Source organism: Ursus maritimus, unplaced genomic scaffold, assembly GCF_017311325.1.
Source record: "Ursus maritimus isolate PB19 unplaced genomic scaffold, ASM1731132v1 scaffold_25, whole genome shotgun sequence".
NCBI classification, from domain to species: domain Eukaryota; kingdom Metazoa; phylum Chordata; class Mammalia; order Carnivora; family Ursidae; genus Ursus; species Ursus maritimus.
Genome location: NW_024425008.1, coordinates 28,786,951 through 28,808,001, shown reverse-complemented (window position 1 = coordinate 28,808,001; position 21,051 = coordinate 28,786,951). Strand labels below are relative to the sequence as shown.

The window sequence follows — 21,051 nt, the reverse complement described above, 5'->3', positions numbered from 1 at the left end:
TTTTAAGCAATGTCAAAATGTCAACTTCAAAACCAGGTTTTAAAGTGTTTTCTCCCTCCTGTCTGGTTCCCTAGTTCAAAGATTTTTTTTGTGTGCTTTGTTTTTTTTCTCTTATAAATTTAAAGGATTCAAAAAGAGTTTGTTATAGTTGGGTTGTAGAAGTGAGTTTTCATCAGGGTCTTTAATTTATGTGACTGTGCTTACAGCAAATTATTTTAAACTTTAAAGACACTTTTCTTACAGGAAATTATTTTTATGACTATGCTTAGAGCAAATTATTTTAAGCTGTTAAGATACTTTTCTTTCCTTGGCACTAGTAGAACTGGATCCTATTCCAAATAGAGATGTTCGGTATAAGTAGTACATTCCTCAGGGGGCAGGGTTTAGTCTTACCTGTTGTGACCATAGACTATGGCATAGTGTTTTCAGTTGAATATGTGATCCTAGCTGCTGTTAAAGTAGTTGCTATAGTAAACATTGAAAATACTTTTAGCATTAGATATTTACACCCTGAATATTACAAGGACAACATAGGCAATAATCATAACTCCAATTAAGTACAGTAGATGTCTAAACTTTCATCTTGAAGTGTTTCCAAAACTATTTGGTTAGGAGAGTTATGTAGTTTCATGTAGTTCTTTTGCAGATGACAAAATATAAATGGTGCGATAATAGCAAAAAATAAAAAGTTTTCTGAAGAATCCAAAGAACATTTTGACTATAAATGGACACTGCAGTTTGTGTTTTCATCTTAGTATTGTGGAATAACTAGCTTTTACTTAAAATTCACACCATTAAGTCTTGAGTGGAAGGAATATAGTAAAGAAAACTGTTTCCTATTTCCCTTCTTTTATTCTCAGTATTCAATGATTACAAATAGGCAGTCCTTGAGAGTAATTTTAGTACATTTTATGGATTGAATTATTCTCCATAAATTATATCTGGGTTATATATATCTTTATGTAAAGAATAAAATTATCTGAACTAGATAATCTAAAACTAGAGAGAATGTGTATAAGTTCCTTAATGAAGTTAACCTGTAAGTTGACCAGTAGTTTGTTATACTAGAACAGAAATCTTCAGTATATGGTCACAAAATGTCTTAATTTTGTGTGATTTTAAATTCCATAACCTGAGTTAACCTTGCTGATGTCTAAGAGCTATTAACAGGAATACCAGTCACTCATCTAAGTTTGCCTATCTCCCTGCAAGTGGCTTGTGTGCTTTGTTTTATCCTTTATCCAATGACTGCCCTGCTAGTATGTTTTCTCCTTTGTGACAGTGCTGGTTGTAGTTTCCTTTTGTTGAGGTCACAGTTGTCAGGGGTACGCTAAGCACACAATATGCTTTGTAGATTGTGGTGACAGATAGGCATCTTTGAATTTCTAGATCAGCACTGCCCAATACAACTTTCTGTGATGTTGGAAATATTCTGTGTTTGTATTGCCCCAATAATGGTAGCCACTAGGCATGCACTTACTGAGCACTTGCAATGTGGTTCATGAATCTGATAAACTGAATTTTTAATTTTATTTAATTTTAATTAAGTTTAAATAGCCACATATGGCTAGTGGCTACCATGTTGGACAACACAGGTCTAGATGACCAGGTTTAATGATCATTTGTTCTCACAGGTCATATATAATTTTTGCATATGTGAGCGCTCACAAGTAACCTTTTTCACATTTAAAGGAATTTTCATTATATCTCAGTAAAATGGAGAAAAAAGAGAAAAGAAATATTAGCTCAAGGAGTCACATCCGATTTGGAGCCAAAGCCCCAAAGCCTAATTCTTACTTAGTTGCCTAACTTTAGAATGTCACTGTAGTGTATGAGCTGAAAAATAAAATATGTAAGTAAGAGTCCTATAATTTGTGACTTCTACTTCTTACTGGCAGAAGCTTGCCAAATGGGTGAAATAACTGTGTGCTTGTCATTCCTGCAATAAAAGAAAACAATGCCTACCCAGGAACACCATGCCTTCTGGACGTAGTGCATACATTCCTAATCATGATAGATTCATTACACAAGGAATGTTCCCTGGTGCAGTCTGGGGAGGGGATAAAAAATGTAAACATTAAAAAGCATACATTGTTTATTAAAGTCAACATCACATTGGTGGAAATGGCTGTTGCTAAGCAGGATAATGATTTGAGAATTAGTGACTATGCTTTTAAAATGTCCAGAAAGCTTGCAACAGAACTGAAATCTGAATATACAGCATTCTTGGATTTGTAATCCTTTTCATACTGGATAGAAAAAAAGTGTTTGGAAAGAATGTTTCTGTACTAAGTTGTTTTGTCTTTATTCATATTTGGTATGAAAATACCCTTTGTCATAGTCAAGATCATTCCTAAAATATTTAGATCACAATATTTAGATCACTAGGATACAGTTGTTTTAAATTCAGATAGATAAGCATCATTTTGCGTTTTGTTTTAGAAACTGAAATCAGTCAGTTAGAATGGTTTTGTAAAATTTTACCTAATTCTGTTAAGCCATTGTTGTGATTTTGTCGTCATTGTGCACTTGGTTTTAGTTTGTACTTGTCACCTTGTTGATCCTTGCTTCCTAATGTTGAGGAGACCTGTGCTGGGGCATAGAGCTGAATACAGTTTGATGGAAGCAAACTAACTTACTGTTAAGATATATCCATGCTGTCTTGAATTAAACATTTAAAAAGCTGTTAAAGTTGTGGCACAGGGCAGTGTGGGTTAAACGACTGCCTTACTCCTCAGCATCAAAAATGAAGTATTATCATTGCTTCCTTGTACTGTCCTCTGAGAATAAGAAAGTAAAGCCCCATTCCTGTTAATTGGAACTAACAAATATTGTATTTTTGGGTTGACTTAATTAAAGGGGGAAATAGAGGATTATGAGACTAAATTGAGGCTTTTAGAAAAAGATTTAAAACAGAGATATTAAAATAGGAAATTGAGATTGAAGAGAAGGTCATGAGGCCAGATCTATTAAAAACATTATTTTTAAAGAAACAGTTATCTTTAAATAAATGACATGTATGTTTTGTGTATTCCTTGATACGATAGATTAACAGCATATGTATGAAAACTGTTTGGCTCAACTAGGCAAGTTCCCTTTACTTAGAGGGTGGGAAGGCAGGGGAGAGGCAGGCTCAGCTGCTATTTACATCTGTGACCTAGGCGCCTATTTGACCTAAGTCTATCTTGATGCAGCAGCACAGGCCAGCGAGGAGGCAGTGTCATTTCGCCGTGAACGCAGCACATTTAGGCGCCAGGCAGTACGGCGCCGGCACAATGCAGGGAGTAACCCTACCCCTCCTACATTGCTCGTCGGATCACCCCTAAGGTATGGTATTTTAAAATTCCACCAAGCTTAGCGTGCATGTGACAAACCTTCTAACCTGTTCTGTCAGTCCCAAGAAAGCATTCAAATAGCTTTTTCTCTTCCCTGCAGTTTCTCTCCTATAGTTTTAAGTTCTCTGAGCTTTCTCTGCATGTCACTATGAGCCTGTTGCATTCTGCATGCCTTATGTTGCACTATTTCAACAAAACGATCAGATTGGTTTAGCCAATTTTAAATAGCAAAATTACTTTAGGGCAGTTATATAAATGTAAATAGAGGCCTTAAGTCAGCTTTTAATTTTTTTTCTGCTCCAAATTAATATTAATGCAGCATCTTTTCCCGAACATCTTGACAATTTAATAGGAACAAGTATGGACTGAGTGGTGAGCTTGTTGAGAATACAGATAACTGGCCTCAGCCTGATAAGCCAGCGTAATTATTTTATTCCACTAAAGTATATATTTTGTATTGCTTAAAAATTGGTGTCCTTTATTTCATAATCACTAGGACCTGGTAAATGACATGGAACTAAAGTATTCCATTTATGGTTAAGTATGGTCAATTGGATATATATGTATATATTTGCATATATCTATGTTGAATTTCTCAACTTCTGTATAGTACTGAAGAAAAACATTTTTACTCTTCCAATACGCATAATTAAGAAAGCATCTACTTATAATATTGGGAATAGTTTTCCATTAAAATTTTAGTGTTTTATTCTCAAGTATGTCTTATGAGACAAAAGATTTGTCCTTTATTTTACAAATACAAATATGGACAGAAGTGTTTTACATGCACTTGCTTAAGCAGTGCATATGTTATACCATATACTTTTATTAATCTCTGTGTTGAAAAACACCATTACCAAATTATTTCCCTACATTTTAATTTGAAATTCAAAAGGAAGAGCATTTGATGAATAACTGCTGTTGAATGCATGGTAGATTAGAAGAGCCAGAACTCTTCCCTTGGTAAAATCTTGTTCTTGAAAGTAACAAAATGTTTTCTTGTATATTCCCATGGGATTTAAGACTTGCTTATTTTTCTGGATTTTACATTACAATCAGGAACTTCCTAATTAATCCTGCAGTAATATGTAATTCTGTAAAAGTAGGGTGGATTAGTTAAACCAACATTTACAATATAAAAGTGGGAAGGCACCAGTTAAAAAAAAACACTTGGTCTAGAAACCTTTTCTGAGCACTGTTGCTCTTTGTGAACCCTCCTCTTCTGTGTGCCCTTCACCTCTTTTCCTTTGCTCCCTGAAGTAATTTTTCCTTCTGCTGCTGGATTGGTGGTCTAGTCCCAACCTGCAGAAAGAGCTCAGCATTTCATTTTACTTTTTGTTTTGTTTTTTCTAACCGCTTCATTTTGCCCCTTGAATAATACTTGCCACAGACATGTTTGCTTTCTTACTCCATATTGATATTTTTTAATCCTTTTTTTAACTTTCTCCTTTTAGTCTTTACAAATCCTTTCATTCTTTGCCACAAATGAGCCTGCTGGATCCCACTCACCAAACAAATGCAGACAAATTACTTTTTTTCTTTGCCTGGTGGAATATTAAAGAGCTATGTTCTAACTAGCCAATTCTGTAGAATTTTGTAGGGTTTTAAATACATCATCATTCAACTGAGGATGGGTATGAAACTAAAGGGCTCACATTAGAAGTTTTCAAAGGTAGTCTAGTAGTCAGCATGTAGATTTTGTTAAGGTTCCCAGATATTTCCAGTATAAAGTTTGCATGTATCTTAACTAGGCTGACTTCATCATGAATGATATAAGATAAAATTTAGCTTAGAGGCATTAGGAGAAATACCAATTTGATAAAATCTTTTTTTAATTGCAAAAAACTTTAGGTAGAGAATATTGGTGCTAACTCTCAGTTTGAGTTACATAATAATCTCTTCTTTAAATATGGATGGCATGGTCATGGAAAACTTGAAAAACTTATTTGTCAAAAGAAAATGGAATAGGAGTGATAATAATTTAATTACAATTATGTAAATACCAGTAAAATGTACTAACTTATTTTAAACTTTAATGAATAGTTTAAGTAATTGACAATCAAAAGCAACTTGGTAAAATATAGGTCTCCAAGGATTGTGAGTGAATCAAATTTCTTCACAAAGGGAATTTGCATTTTTTTAGTAATTGTTAGAATGTCCTGTTTCAGAATTATTTTAAAAGTGTTTTTTTTTTCATTAAGTTAGCCTTGTACATAGGTTTTTTAGTTCTTCTCAGTTACTAGAGATAAAAGCAAAGATTATTATTTAAAAATGTTATGAAACTAAGAGTTCCATATTTATCTATTTTTATCAACCCAAATATGGTATCTTTTAGAACTCTAATTAATGGACTGGAATGAAAAGAAATTAGTTCATGTGGGGGAAGGGAAAAAAGCTTTATTGTATTCCTAGGTTTATTTTTTTAAGTATTATAAGATTGAAAGATCTGTAATAAAATAAGATCATAGTAGTACTAACAGTCCATGGTTAGAAATTCATAAGGATCATTTTGTGGTGCTCAGGAATAAATCCACCAAATATTTGTTGTTTGTGTACTGTGTTCAAAACAATCTTTTTTTTTTTTTTTAAGATTTTATTTATTTATTCGACAGAGATAGAGACAGCCAGTGAGAGAGGGAACACAAGCAGGGGGAGTGGGAGAGGAAGAAGCAGGCTCATAGCGGAGGAGCCTGATGTGGGGCTCGATCCCATCACGCTGGGATCACGCCCTGAGCCGAAGGCAGACGCTTAACCGCTGTGCCACCCAGGCGCCCCCAAAACAATCTTCTGAGTATTCTCTGGAATCTGGAGATTCATAAGAATAACGCAATCATACTCTTAAAGAGTTTATTATTTAGTTGTGGAGGCACAAAAACAGGTAGAAAATATTGGCAGAGTGTGTCAAATACTAAATAAGTGGTACAGAGGAAGGAAAGACTAAGACCAGCTATATTTTTTCTGCTGTTTAAATTGGAAGTGTTAATTAGTAAGATTGCACATCAGTGATGCTATTGATAGCCAATAGTTAGACCTAAATTTTTACCTTTCCTTTTGCTATGTTGTAAAATAGTTTCTACCTTTTCTCAAACTGGTAGTTTTGATATATAATTGGTACTTTAAGAAATAACTAGTTCCTGTCAGTTAGTAGTTAGGTACAGTACAACCCACCAGGAGTAGTTTCTACCAACTTCTGCAAAAACGACAGGCTTTTTTGTTGTTGAAGGATTCTGAAAACAGGAATTCGAGGGACATAACATTTGTAACTAGCTTTTGATTTTCCAAAAATTTGATGGCCACGTAGATTTTCACTCGTTTCCTTGGTTTCTTTATTCTGAAATTGATTTCCATGCATTGCCCGATATTTTGAAAACCTTTTTTGTATATTTGGATACATTGAGGATTAGTGTATTCTCAAATGTGTTCACATTAAAATACATCTGTCATATAGCACCTTTGTTTTTTACTTTTAAGTTCAAACAAAAAAGGATAGAAAAATTTGTTGAGAACGTATTGTATAAAATTCTTAATGTCTTCTGAATTAGAAGGAACCTAGTACTTGAGCTACTTGAACATTTTATTCGTCAGAATTTTCTCCCTTGTGAAGTTTGGTCATATTTGTAAGGTTTGTGGATAATTTGGATAGATTTTGAGGATGAGTAACAGACTTATTATGTATGTATGGAAGATACAACCATATTTGATTATATTACGTCCCAAGATCATCTCTTGATTTATGTTGATTGTACAAAGATTCTACTCCAAAGAAGTTATTAAATGAATGCTTTCATAGTTATGGCTTAAAAAAATAATGCAAATAAGCATCGATAGGTCAACATTGTGTAGACTTGGTTTTTTTTCTTGTGTTCTGTACCTCTGCTCTACTTAGAGTGTATACTTTTCTTTGGCTCTAAAAGAAGCTGAAATATGAATGTTCCAGGTAGTGATGGTTAGTAGAACTTTCTGTGGTGGTGATACTATCTATGTAATTCACACTGTCCAGTGTGGTGGACACTTGTTACTAGCTTCTGCCCACTCTGGTAGCTTTTAGCTATGGCAGCTGCTAGCTACTTTATGTGGCTGTCGAGCACTTGCAATGTGCTTAGTGGGACCGAGAAACTAAAATTTGCCTTTAGATGGTCACATGTGGTTACCTTATCAGACAGTGTAATTCCAGAGTGGATTCTGTTGCTATAACCACAGGCTTAAGCAACATAAGCAGTATTTTCTAGTCTTTTATTACATGGTTACTTCAAATTACAGCTCTTTTCATAGTCTATGCAGATGAGTTTGTTTTATAAGCATCAGAGAAACCATTGCATTGAATTTAAAACATTAGGAAGAAGTTGATACTCAAGAATTGTTAAAGTACTGAATGAGGCCATCTTAAGCAGCATTTTCCTTTTTTTTTTTCCCTAAAAGGTCTAATTTAATAACTGCAGTTATTTTGATATCTTGTAGAGAATGACATATAGTACTTATACTGAAAATATTTCCATGAGTTTCATCACTTTAAATTTGAGTATTATACTAAGAACATAAAAATTCATAGTATTTTAAAATAAACATCCAGAATATAAAATGAGTTAATATAATACAGTTTCTTAATTATAGATTGTTAAATATTTAGACGATTTTGATAAATAATTTTAATAAATGACAAACTTAAAATAAAATACTAAGTATTTTTAAAATTCTGTGAGATTTTAAAAAAGAATCTAATATCCCTTGAGAAATTACTGGTTTCCGTATTACTTCCAAGATTTTTCTAAAACGTGGCTCCTTGTTAATGAAACATTGAAATGAATCGGAGAAGGTTGTAACACGTATATAGAGCCTGTGGCCTTCTTTAAAAAATATGTAGGCTTTTCATAGAAAAAAATACTTTATAAATTAATCACACTTCCAGCATCCTAGCATCATTCATATTTCACTTGGTTGAGTCGATGTTTGTTACTCTGTTTCTCTTGCACTAGTCTGTGATTTTCTTTTGATTCAAAATTGTCATCTTGGTTGCATTTGATAAAGATTCTTTGGTTTTCAAGTGCATAAAAACTTTTATTGTGAATTCGAGATGCCAGAATATTTGAAAGCACAATTCTAGAATTATTAAAAAGGTTATAAATAAAAGTGCACATTTAAACTGAAAAAGAGGATTTATCTATTGGGGACCAGCTACAGCCCACATAGATTTAACGCGCTTGTGTTTCTGTGCTGCTTTCTTTGTCCTTATACTAGGATTTTGTTGGCTTGTAACAGATTGATTAGCTTACATATACATTAGATGTTTGCTGTGTTCATCACTATGAAACAGATTTTTAAGGACCAGAAGATTTAAGAGAGCAGTATAATCTGTGTATTTTACAAAGTTTGTTAGCTCTTTCTTAGGTTACACTGAAAAAATCAGGTTACAGTTCAAAATCAGTTTTCTATATTGACTTCATTCTAGCTATTGTTTTTTCTTTTCTTCCCTGTAATGTCTCCCCAATCCATGTTTTTTCCTAGCCTTCAAGATGGTCAGCAAGGCCAGCAGTCCACAGCCCAGGTCAAAGTCCAGTCCCGCCCCCCTTCCCAGGCTGCAGTGCTCAGTGCTAGTGCCTCCTTGCTGGTGAGAAATGGGAGTATCCACTTAGAAGCCTCACATGACAATGCATCTGCTGTAGGCGGCAGCAGTTTGCACGATGAACTTGGTATGCAGGCCTTACATAATCTTGGTGATAACAAAACTATAATGCCGCACATAATGGGTAACGATGATTGCTCTTCTTTTGTGAGATAGCTTCATTTGGAACTATGCATAAGAGCACTTTTTATAGGATATGACCTATGTGTGAGGAAAATTTGACTTGCTTTCCCATTTTCTGTTTTTCTCTCAACATTTATTCTGCATTTTTTTTTTTTGAGCATGTCTGTTACTGATAGGTAGTTGAAAGTATTAATAAATGTTCATGCTTTCGTGCTCTCTTACAATGATTCAGGCAGTTCTGTTATTCCTTGGCACTTATACCATGAGGGGAAATGTTGATGTTTTAAAAGTTATTTTGATTAAACCTTAATTTCTTTGAATGCGCTGAATGTGCTGCAGGAAAGGCATAAATACTTTCTAGTGGTATATTACTATAGAATCTTTCTTTTGGGTATTCTGTATTTCACTTCAGTGTCTGTCACCTGAAGTAGACTAACGATAATCCTAAATGCAGTACTCTGAGGGTGCCATGGCTCTATACTACTATCGATAACTTCCTCAGGGTTTTTCTTTTTCCTGTTAATATATCTATAAATATAAGTTATTAATATCCACTCAAATACCTGTTTTGTACCTTAAAGACAGTATTTATTACTGCTTTGGTCTTCTGTTTCTCTGTATAATCCATCTTTCTTGTGTTCAGAATGCAGATTAATAACAATTTAAGTAAGTACAATGAAGAAAATTTTATTAAAAAACATACAATTGAAAGCATTACATTTGCTCACCATGATTTTGTTTATCCATGTGTATAACTGTTTGCTTTATAAAGATGATAATCCACTTGACACTTTGGCTAGAAGGTTGTGTGGTGTAAGGAGCCCGGTTTCATGTGCTATTTATTGACTCTTCCCATTTTGTAAAACTCCTTATTAGTTCCAGAGATTTAACAAGTATTAGATATGCATATTGATGAAAATAATTATCTTTAGCAAATCTTACAGAAACTTGAAAATGGTCACTAATTATAACAGCATATATAGTGATTTCTAAATAAAAAAAGAAGGCAACAAAACATTTAAATTTTAGAGTGCTTTTGCGTTTGTAATTTGAAAAAGCAAGGGAATTTATTAGGAGGGTCCTCAGTTTAGTTACTTGCTTTGAGTTAAAATAGTGATACTTTTTTTAGTTGCAAGTATATTCAATTAATGTCTTTCAATGACTATTTCTCTCAGGTTAACCCCAAAGAGGATTTGTCAATTTGTGCATATAAAATTATAGCGACCATCACCATTGCCCATTGGGTCTGTGGTAGCAGATTTGCTAAAGTAAAAGGCTTAATTTTGATCCATTTTGGATTTTTAGACTTCTGTCAGATCAAGCATAAAATGATGCAGTAGGTGATTTTCCTCTATGAAAACCTAATTTGCTCACAAAACTTGCTAAGAGAGCCTTCATTTTTAAATCCCTTCCTTAATCCACTTGCATATTGTTGAAAATATGTACATATGAACTCTACACAGTTCTGAAGATGAAGTCTGGAGGTGACTTTAGCATCTGTGGGTGTATATTCAGGACGTTGTCTTGAAATTTGGATTTTTTTCTTACCAGCCTTCTGGTAGCTAGTTAGTGACCTGTGGTAGTTGGATGCTGCCAAATTGAATGTATTGTGATAATGAGCAGAAAACAAGCAACAGTGAGCCTGTTCCACAGCAAATGAAGTTGGCCAAAAAGATGTTGGGAATGGGCTGCAGTTGAACTTAAAGGAATCGGTAGAGACACTGATTTTTATAATATATTCCACTAGAATATTTGTGTTGCATTGTTTAATTTCTACATGATTATAATTACAGTGGTAAGATAATTTTAGGTAAATGAATTTGGGGACTCAGATGTTAGAGTTAGTCATGATATTGGGGCGCCTGGGTGGCTGAATTGGTTAAGTGTCTGCCTTCTGCTCGGGTCCTGTTCCCAGAGTCCTGGGACTGAGCCCCACATCGGGCTCCCTGCTCAAGGGGGAGTCTGCTCCTCCCTCTGCCCCTCACCCCGCTCATGCTCTCTCTGTCTCATTCTCTCTCTCAAATAAATAAAATCTTAATAAAGTTAGTCATGATATTCCAAAAAGTATGGAATATTTAGAAAGGATTGTTTCCAAATTTAGCTTCTTCAGTTGAAAATTTTTTAAATGTACAATATTTACATGTGAAAATGTGTTATATATATACATATATAATACATTTGTATAAAACACAAATGTATATACATTCATACGTATGTATGTTTGAGTGCATATAAATGTTTGCATCTGTACACATGTATAGATTATAATTGGTTGTTTAAGCAGAGATATAGCTTTTTTGGATTAAAGGAAACTTGCAACCGGGCACTGTTTAATTCTAAGCCTACGTAGTTTTCCTTAACTGTTCTCTACATCTTTACTTTGTGGTGTCATACTAGATAACCACATCCATTTCCTATATTACACCCTGAGAATCCTTATTTCTTTGTTGAATTTTAACTAGCATTTCAAGGTTGCCGGGTAACATTAGACATGGTGGAAAAATTCACTGAAGATACTATTTTATGGATTTTTTTAGCAGCTTTTTCAGCAGTAGAAAATGCATTTTCATCATACATACTCAGCAGGCATAATTGTTAATCGTAATTAATTTTAAAAACTGATTTGTATAACTTAGAACCTGATTGGGAAAATTTGGGTAATTTTTCTTTCTTATTTATAGACTTCATTTCCATGCAAAAAAAAAGTTCAAATAATGTAAGTGATAGATAAGTTTTGAAGTTAACATCTTTAAAAAAGGCAGTTACTATCTAAGAATTTCTCAAGTCTTTCAATGTAGCATACTACTTTTTTTTTTTAAACCACATCTTAAAGGTTAATTTCCTTCTCAACAGTCTCCTAATGGACTCATTTGTTTGCAGTTGATTTCCTGCAATATTCTGAATTAAACTGCAGTTACACTTAATGAAACAAGCTGTGTTTAGTGCCCAGATGAATCACACGGGAGACTGAATTTGGGTAGCCTTAAAGTTCTATTTTCTATTAAGCTTTTCCTATAAACCTTGGCAATCACTTCTCAGTTTTTATGTTAAATCTCAGCTTCCTCTTGTAAATTAAGACACATAAATTGATATAATGATGCCTGTATAGTTGATAATTAAACTCTTAAGATGTAACTCATCTCAGAGGAAATGTTCTAGATAAGGTCTGGAAAAACAGGAAAATTTACGTGTTTTGTTTTGTTCTGTGTATGAAATTAGTGGTGGTCAATGGTGAGGATATGCTTTGAAAAAGTATATATAAAATTACATAAAATTTTCGTGTAAAAAATAAACTGTTACAGACAAGAAATGAGGACAAGTTTATATCTATGCTTAAAATATATGTAAATATCATAGGTGGTATTCCTCTGATGAATTTAAGACTTTCTTAATTTCATTAATGCATTAGAGGTTTAAAAAGTGGTGTGTGAATTGATTTTTTCTAAGGTTTTCTTTTGTTTCATTGCCTTGCAAGGATTGACAAAGAAGGTATTCTTTGAGATAATCTGCTTTACTACAAAGTTTATTAACTTGAAAATGTGGTCAGCTCTAGAAGAAGTCTTAAATCTGGCAGCACCCTATTGCCCTTTTTATTAAGCGGTTTATAACAGCTATGCGTTATTAAGCAGAAATATGATTTGGAGGCTTTTAAATTTTTAAATTTTTTACTTTAAAGAGCAGGGGCTCTATAATACTTTCAGTGATTTTTATTAGAGTTAGTCTTGGAGTTTAAAAACTGTTATATGTATTATGTACTATTCTTAGCATTTTGTGGTACATTATAGGCACTTTTCCCTGTTACTGTAAATACAGAGTTAAGAGGGTATGGGGGATATGAGTGTATACTTCTGTGCCCTATGTTAGGCATTCATCTCAGCAAAAAGTTAGATTCTTTTTGCAGCAACTTTGATCATGACCTTTATTGTTCTTTATTGTTATTTTTGAATATAAAAAATACTGAATTCTATTTTATTTTGGGGCGGAGTACAACACAAAGTATATACAAATGAAAGTAAATGTTTTTATTGAAGCAGTAAAAATCCTTTGTTATAGCTAAAAGGAGGAAATGTTAATGGGTTTGGGGATGTATTCTTCCTTTTGATAAAATTAGGATGTGCTTTTCCCATTCTTAGAACAGAAATACAAGTTTAGAAATATTAGAAAATATAATGAAAAGTAAGTCATCTGTAATTTCATCACTTAGAGATATTCGCTATTGAAATTTTATGTTTTTTTCTTTCCTGTCTTTTTTAATGCATACATTTATATACTTTTCTGAAACAAAATTGGGGTCATGATGTGTGACTTTTGTGCTACTGTATGAGTTTTGTATCTTTTTTCACTTAGCACATGTGTTATTTACTCGTGTTATTAATTGTTCTTTAACTTGTTTGTAGGTGACGGCATATTATTTTATCTCTTAAATCTCCATGAAAGGCAGTATAGCGTAATGGACTCTAGAGTCAGGCTTCACAGCTTTCAGTCCATGCTCTGCTACTTACTAGCTGTGTGACCTTGGTCAAGTTATTTTCTCTCCCAGTGCATCAGTTTCCTCATTTATCAAAGGCTCAGTAATAATAATACTTAATAGGTTTATAGTGAGGATTGTATCTATTAGAATGTGCAAAGCAATTAGAATAGTGCCTGGCAATAATAAGTCAATTACATAAATAATCATTGCTATCATTGTTATTAACATTATTTTTAATCATTATTTAACCAGTTAACCCCATTATTAGTCTTCAAGATGATTCCTGATATTTCCTGTTATAGTAAACACTCTGCTGAACATCCTTTACATAAACCTTTCAGTATAGCTGTGGTTATTTCCTTAGGATAAATATGTTGAAGGGAATCATCGAGGGGAATAAACATAATTGGGGCTTTGACGTATACTGTCAATTGCTTTATGGAACCTTGTCCCAGTTTACACTCTGGCAGGATTTGGTAGTGTCAGTTTTATCCCCCCAAATATTATAAATGAAAAGTAAACCTAGATAAACTTTATCTGCTTTAACCTCATCCCCTGGACAATGCTCAGAAGTTTGTCACTATTACTGTGGAAAGACTTCTAGTATTTTATTTTCAAAAGTTCTGGATGCCTGAACTCCTCTAGGAGTTTTCAGAAGATAACAGGGACTGGTTGAGATATCCAGTTTGTTTCTTGCTTGTCTCTGTTGTAAAGAATTCACTGAAGTACTAGACTTAGATTATCTACTTTCTAACATTAACATTTTTAAGATCCTAAGTTAAATTTAGTTAATACATGCATTAACTGAAATATAGGTTGGGTTTTTTGGGAGAGGACACCTCTCCCCAGCCCCTCACCAATCAGTGACTGAAATAAAAGAGAAGTTTACATGTCTTTCAAACAGTTTAATGGGAGCTGTCCTCAGCAGATGGGTTGGTTGCATTATCTTCCACGTGTGGCATCCCTCCTGGTCCGTGGTGACTGGTCCAGTTGTTGACAATTATCTGAAAAACAGGAAGTGTCAAAAAATGTAAGGACAGCCTGTATCTTTCACATCGTGACTTGAGATATGTGCCTGTCACTTTCTCCCACCTCCTGTGGGTCCATACTAGTCACATGGCAACTTCTAGCTGCAGGAGAGGCTAGCTAGGAAGTGTCTCAAACTAGATGGACATAGGCCCAGCTGAGATTCAGTGAGGGAAAGTCATATTATGGAAAGGAAAAGGAAAGGATGAATACTGGAGGTCAGTCATCAGTCTTTGCCACAATAAGCACTTCAAATCGGTAAGATAAAGATTAATACCTAGAGAAGTTAAGAGTTTAAAAAATACAAGTGGTTTGCAATCATAGGCAAACAGTTCAGCTTTACTCATAATTTTTTAAATTGCAAATTAAAAACAAGGTTGAGATCTTTTTCATCTTTGAATGTGTAGTGTCTATTACTGGAAAAGGTCTGAAGATTGAACGCTTTTGGAGGGCAGTTTAGAACTATAGACCAAAAATGTTGATTGATGTTAATCTACAGATTTTACAAACTGGCCAAGATATATGTACATGAATATTCATCGTAGCATTGTTTGTAATTTTGAAAAACTTTAAACAATCTAAATTCTGTTAATAGAGAACCCCTAAAAGAAATGATAGTACATAAACATAGTATAATGCTTAGAACTTGATGCATCTTTATTATTGACAAAAGTTAAGCTAGTTAGTAAGCAAAAGAAGTAAATTTTAGAAAGTGTATATAAGGAGAGGGATCCAGTTGTCTTTGTACATAAAAATTATTCAGGAGAACACAGTGGCTGTCTCTGGGGAGTGGGGAACTTTTCTTCATTTTATATACTACTTTTTAATCTGATGATGCATAGTATTTAAAAAAATGAAACAAAAAACAGAAAACAACTATCACTTACTCTCCAAAATCTTGATTTGTATTTTGTAGGAATTCCACTGACTACATGCTGTCTCATACTTATCCATCTGTTTAGGCTCTTACCTGAGTAGTCGTTTTTTTTCTTTTTTGTTTTTAAATCAATTTTATTGATGTATAATTTAGGTATGATAAATTGCATCCATTTAACTTGTACAACTGGATGAGTTGTAACGGGTACGCACACCTCTGAAATACTGCAGTGGTGATACAGAACATTTCCATAATCTTCAAAAGATTCTTTGTTGCCCCCGTTGCAGTCCATCCCTCCTCTGCCCCCACCACAGGCAGCCACTGCATCCTTTATGTCATTACGGTTTTCCCTTTTCTAGGAGTTCATATAAATGCAGTCATGATGTGGTCATTTGCACCTAATGTGATGCTTTTGAGTTCATCGTATTGCATGGGTTAGTTTATTCTTTTTTCTGCTGAGTATTATTCCATCGTGTAAGTATATGTATATTGTGTATCCATTCATCTGACAGACATTTGTATTGTTTCCAGGTTTTGGCCATTGTTAATAAAACTTAACTGTTTTCAAAAGTGGTTTTACGTTCTCACCAGCAGTGTATGTGAATTGTGCTTGTTCCTGTTCTTGTCCCCGTTTGTTATTGTTGGCCTTTAAAATTTTGGCCCCGATGGTCATATCTTATTGTGATTTTAATTTGCATTTCTCTTATGAGTAAGGATGATGGGCATCTTTTGATGTGTTAATTGGTTATACATATATTTTCTTTTGTGAAGTGTGTCCAAATCTTTTGCTCACTTTCAAAATTGGGTTGTTTTATTATGGAGGTGTCAGGTTTTTTGATATTTTAGATATAATTTGTCAGATACAAATTACAAATATTTTCTCCCATTCTGTGTCTTGCCTTTTTGTTACCTGATCATTTATAATGTTGTCAGTATCGTTGTCATGTTGTAAATTTTACCAGGATAAGGAGGACATCCCTTTGAAAGAAAAATGTGAGCAGATGATGAAATCATAGCAGAATATGAACTTGTACATTCACTTTTGGAAGGTTCACCTGATCCTGGGGATTAGGCAGTGAGAGTGGAGACTTAATCAATTAAGGCATGTGATGTTGAGTCAGAACTGAAGGACAATTGGCCATGTCAGTAAAATTTACTCATTAATAAATCTATTTTACTGTCGCCAAGCAGTAGAGACCTCTGTCTTTCTTTACCAGTCCTCAGAGGCTCTTTCTTCTCATACGTGCTCTTTTCCTTATTCTTCTCTTGTTTGAAAAACCTAGCACAGCCTTGAACATCCCAGGAAGAAGGACTGGTTCTCAGTATTGAAACTTTTAATTACAAGTAGCCTCGTGACTTGATTACCATAGTAGTACAATAGTTAAAAAGGTTTTAGAAGCCTAAGGCTTTTGGTCCAGGACAGGGGTTGACAAACTATGGCGTGTGGGGTTAATCCATTCAGCTTGGTGCTTATTTTTATAAATGAAGTAAAATAAATGTATGTTACGTGTTTTCTGTGGCTACTTTCATGCTGCAATGGCAGTCTTGAATTGTTGCATCTGACCATCTGTCCCGCACAGAGTATTTATTTTCTAGCCTTCTGTAGAAAAAGTTTGCTGACCCCTGGTCTGTGGAGAAACAAGTCCATTAACCCATAAGCAGAAATAAAATGAGCCCTTTCTGTCAGGGTGAAAACTCATGTTTCCTCAGAGACTCACAGGTACCATTCATGATAATAACAGTGGCGCCATCCAAGAAACCAGGACTAGTCTTAAAGGTCTTGTCTTTTAAAAGTATAATAATATATTCATTGAAATAGCATTTTGAACACAATCCTCCTCACGTTAGAAATAAGCACTTTTTGTAGAGTACTTCAGTTAGTCATGTAGACGTGTGTGGCCCTCCAGCAGCCTTCTAGTATATGTGCTGCTGAAGCGAGCTCATCCTCCGGTACCCTTCTGAACAGCACTTCATAAAGCTGCCTCCCTTGTGTCTGGCTTTGCTCTTGTAGCCCCTGCCTGCCCTAAGAGTTAATACTAGAAAAGAGAGAACTCATTTAACAGTGTACCAGGATTAGGCTTAGAGGATGCAGAATTAACAGAACTTTAAGAGGCCTCCTTTGTTGTTGGAACTGGGAGGATTAGAAAAATCGTACAGATGATCTGTCTTAGTAACTCCTTCTTTGCAAGGTACATAGTAAGTAAATGAGTAACATCAAGATGCATTAGGCGTTTCCTAGCCGAGTGAGCAATCTTTACAGTTTGTGCTGTGTAGCAAGGAACTGTATTAAAAGGATGAGTTAGAGGATCCCATTGATTTCTCATGCCTTTTATCAGTGTCTTGCCAGTGTTTATTTTGAGTTTGTCTGCTGCACCATTCATAGCTTCAGGGAAATGTTTCTCAAGTGTCCTTTTCTTTAAATCGGTATCTTAATTTTACTCATCATCCTGTTGTTCATCACTTATTTATTGACCTACGGTTATTGGAAATGCTCCTACCTAAAAAAAATGGTTTTGTGTAATGTAATTTTTTTAGGCAATAGCAATCTATCGAACATTTAAAACTGAGAAATACCAGGTACCTTACCTTTTTTTTCTTTATCTCTAGAGATGCTATCTCGTGGCCAATACCTTTGAGCCTGAAATTCCAGCCTGCAGTCTTGTTTATTTTGTCAGAAAGTAACTGGTTTCTTTTAAAATAATGACAAAGCCTTTCTGTTAGACATAATTAATTATGACCTGGGAGTTCGATATGATGAGATGACTTAGTTTTTGATCATAATCCATGTGAGGACACATTTCATTGATATTCTTCTCAACTTACATTAATTAGAAAAAAATCAGTACTTTTTTCCTTAATACAGAATAAAAATGGGATTATTAATTAAAGGCACATTTTACTTTGGGCCTAAATGATAACTACATTATGGTTTTAATCTTAAATGAGGTGTATGTAAAATTGTTGTGTATGCTAAGGATATTTGTACAAATTTAGGATATTAATCTTTATAAACCATTGGTAATATATGATTCTTTATGTTTTGATTATTTTTGAAGATGCTTTTAGTGGATTACTATACCTTAAAATATTACTAAGTTTTTCACTGAAACCTTAAGCTAAATACTTTTTAGTGTAATTTTTCCTGAGTTGTTTATCCTCTGAATAAAATTTGTTTCTTTTGAAGCAATACTAGTTGCCAAGCCCAAAGATGTAAGGGGAGACACAGAATCTATTCTTTTGGTGGGTTTACACTAGGGATATAGCATGAAGCCTTAATACAATGTTAGCTTGTTCTGACCTGAGCATGTGCTTAAAGTTAGTACGTAGACAAAAGCTTCTTGGAGGGGCGGGGAGCACTGTTGAAGTCATTGCACATTTGTTAAAATTATAGCCTCCTTTTTCATAGATATATTTTATGCTTTGTTTAAATTTCTAAAATTTACAACTTGTTAGTCATTGGTTTGTAAAGAAGCATTCAGAGTTCTAGATTTATATAGTAATAAAACTATTCAGTTTTTCCAGCTTACTTTGTCTAAAGAGCTTTTTGGAGGGCATGCTTTATTTTTATGTTTCCATTTATTTAAAATGCAGCTATGTTTCATAGACATCTATACATAAAAGATAATACAGTTGTATAATGACTTAATGTTCTTTTACTGTTTTCCATTTGAATATTAGAAAGAATAATATCTTTAGTCAATTTCAGTTGCATATAAATATTTATCATATTTAGTATTCCCCAAAGAGGACTTCTATTATTAAAAATCTGATACAATGCTTAATTACTCAATATATTCCAATAATTTAAATTCTATTGAATATAGTATTATTTCTAAAAATACAAATTAGGTGATATAAACACCTATGTTTATCCATTCAGTTCTTACTGGATTTCACACGTAGTAGCCAAGCCCTCCCAGCTCTTTGTTACTCTGTGATTTAGTCATTTACATGGGTTTATAATTATTCTGCATTTATGCATCTGTGATTTTGATCAGATGTTTCTTTTTTCTATTATTGTAAGCTAATTATAGTAACAGAGCCAATTTTTCATTTTCCATTGTAACAGTGGAAAGAGCACAGCATAAAAAATTATAATTTAAAAATAATTTTGGAAATTTCAGTCAAGCCAGTATTTTTGTTTAATTTTTTTCTTCACTAACAATTTCTGCAACCACCTTATCACTTCAAAAGTTTTTCAGTAATACACCTAACAAGAAGCCAAATGGACAGTTTTTATTATTTCGTTTTAGTTCATGAATCTGGTTTGTGTTAGAGGTGCTAAGAGTGAATGATTCATGACTAAAAGATGAGGGTGGCATGTGGGGGTGGTAAAAAGCAGAGTTTTAGATAATCCACATGCTGAATAATCCTCCCTTGAAAAATAGCAAATGAAGAAAACATTTCACAGAATGCTTTTTTCCTCATTTGTCACAGGAGTATATTATTCTGACAAAAAAAAAATGCTACTACAGAAAACCTCATAATCAAATATTTGCATAGTCTGTCTGACCCGTAGAAAGTACTCAAATAATCTTATTTAATACTTTTCAGATTCTAATCCTTTTAAAGAATAAAGTGATTGTTGGAATGTTCTGCAATCCCTTAGTTACAGTATCAGTATATTATGGGGTCTATTGTTATTTTTCAAGGATTTCACTTAAAGTCTTTATTGTATACTGTGTTTGCATTGTAGTCATCTAAGAGAGATCTTTCAGCCCTGCCATCTAGTTGAAATTGCCCTTAAGATTCGTCATATTTATAACATCAGTAAAAAATAATCAGAAGCATCCTGGAGTAGTCCCCAGTGGTTGCAGTTATATACCCCATCTCATTGCCCTACTGGAAACTTTATATATTCATTTCTTTATGCTCCGTACCACTGATAGGACTACCATGGGTTGTCAAGGTGAAGAATGAATTTCAGATAGTCTCCAGATTTTCAAAATTTCACTTTCAGAAATCATTTTATCTTAGTTCATTTTAAGGGTTTTTTAAGCCTGTATTCCTTTGCAACCAGTGTAATTTCTAAACCTCTTATCAGTTTTCTAGAGATATTTGGCTACAGCAAATGGTGTTACTAAATTTTTTCATAAGGTTCTTATAGACTCATGCAATTAGTAATGTTCATTAAATACTGCGATTTAATTGTCACCAATGTTCTTATACTTCATAGAACTTAGATCCATTTTGACACTTCATTTTTTCTTACAAACAAACATAACGGGTATTGAGGGCACTTGTTGTGATGAGCATTGGGTGTTGTATGTAAGTGATGACTCACTAAATTCTGCACCTGAAACTAATATTACACTGTATTTAAGTAAACAAAAAAGGCAAAACTAAAAAAAAAAACACCCAGAACTCTTTGACGGGAATCTCAGAAATTTGTTGTCTTGCAGTTTGAGCTATCTTAACACTTAAGCAGCTTTCCAAATGGCCACTCACCACTTGCAAAGTGGTCAGGTGCCTTTTAAATAGCATTAAATTTCATTCATGTGATTGCTTCAATTGAGAATGCCCTGGGACGAGAAAAGAGGAGGCTGGATTGCAAAGCTGACTTAAATCCCTTACTGTTAAAACCTGATTATGTATGTTG

General features: G+C 33.8%; 1 protein-coding gene across 6 annotated transcripts in view; it reads left to right on the top strand.

Moving 5' to 3' along the window:
• PCNX1 (pecanex 1) overlaps window positions 1-21,051 on the top strand; it is a 157,855-nt gene that overhangs the window by 67,094 nt on the left and 69,710 nt on the right. For 3 of the 6 annotated variants that reach the window (XM_040641707.1, XM_040641709.1, XM_040641708.1), the window contains 2 exons: window positions 3,195-3,327; window positions 8,838-9,022. The exons of 2 other annotated variants lie outside the window; for them this stretch is intronic. In XM_040641707.1, the coding sequence (XP_040497641.1) occupies window positions 3,195-3,327; window positions 8,838-9,022 (318 nt within the window). The remainder of the gene's footprint in view (window positions 1-3,194; window positions 3,328-8,837; window positions 9,023-21,051) is intronic. One more of the 6 variants, XM_040641710.1, reaches the window with a different exon arrangement.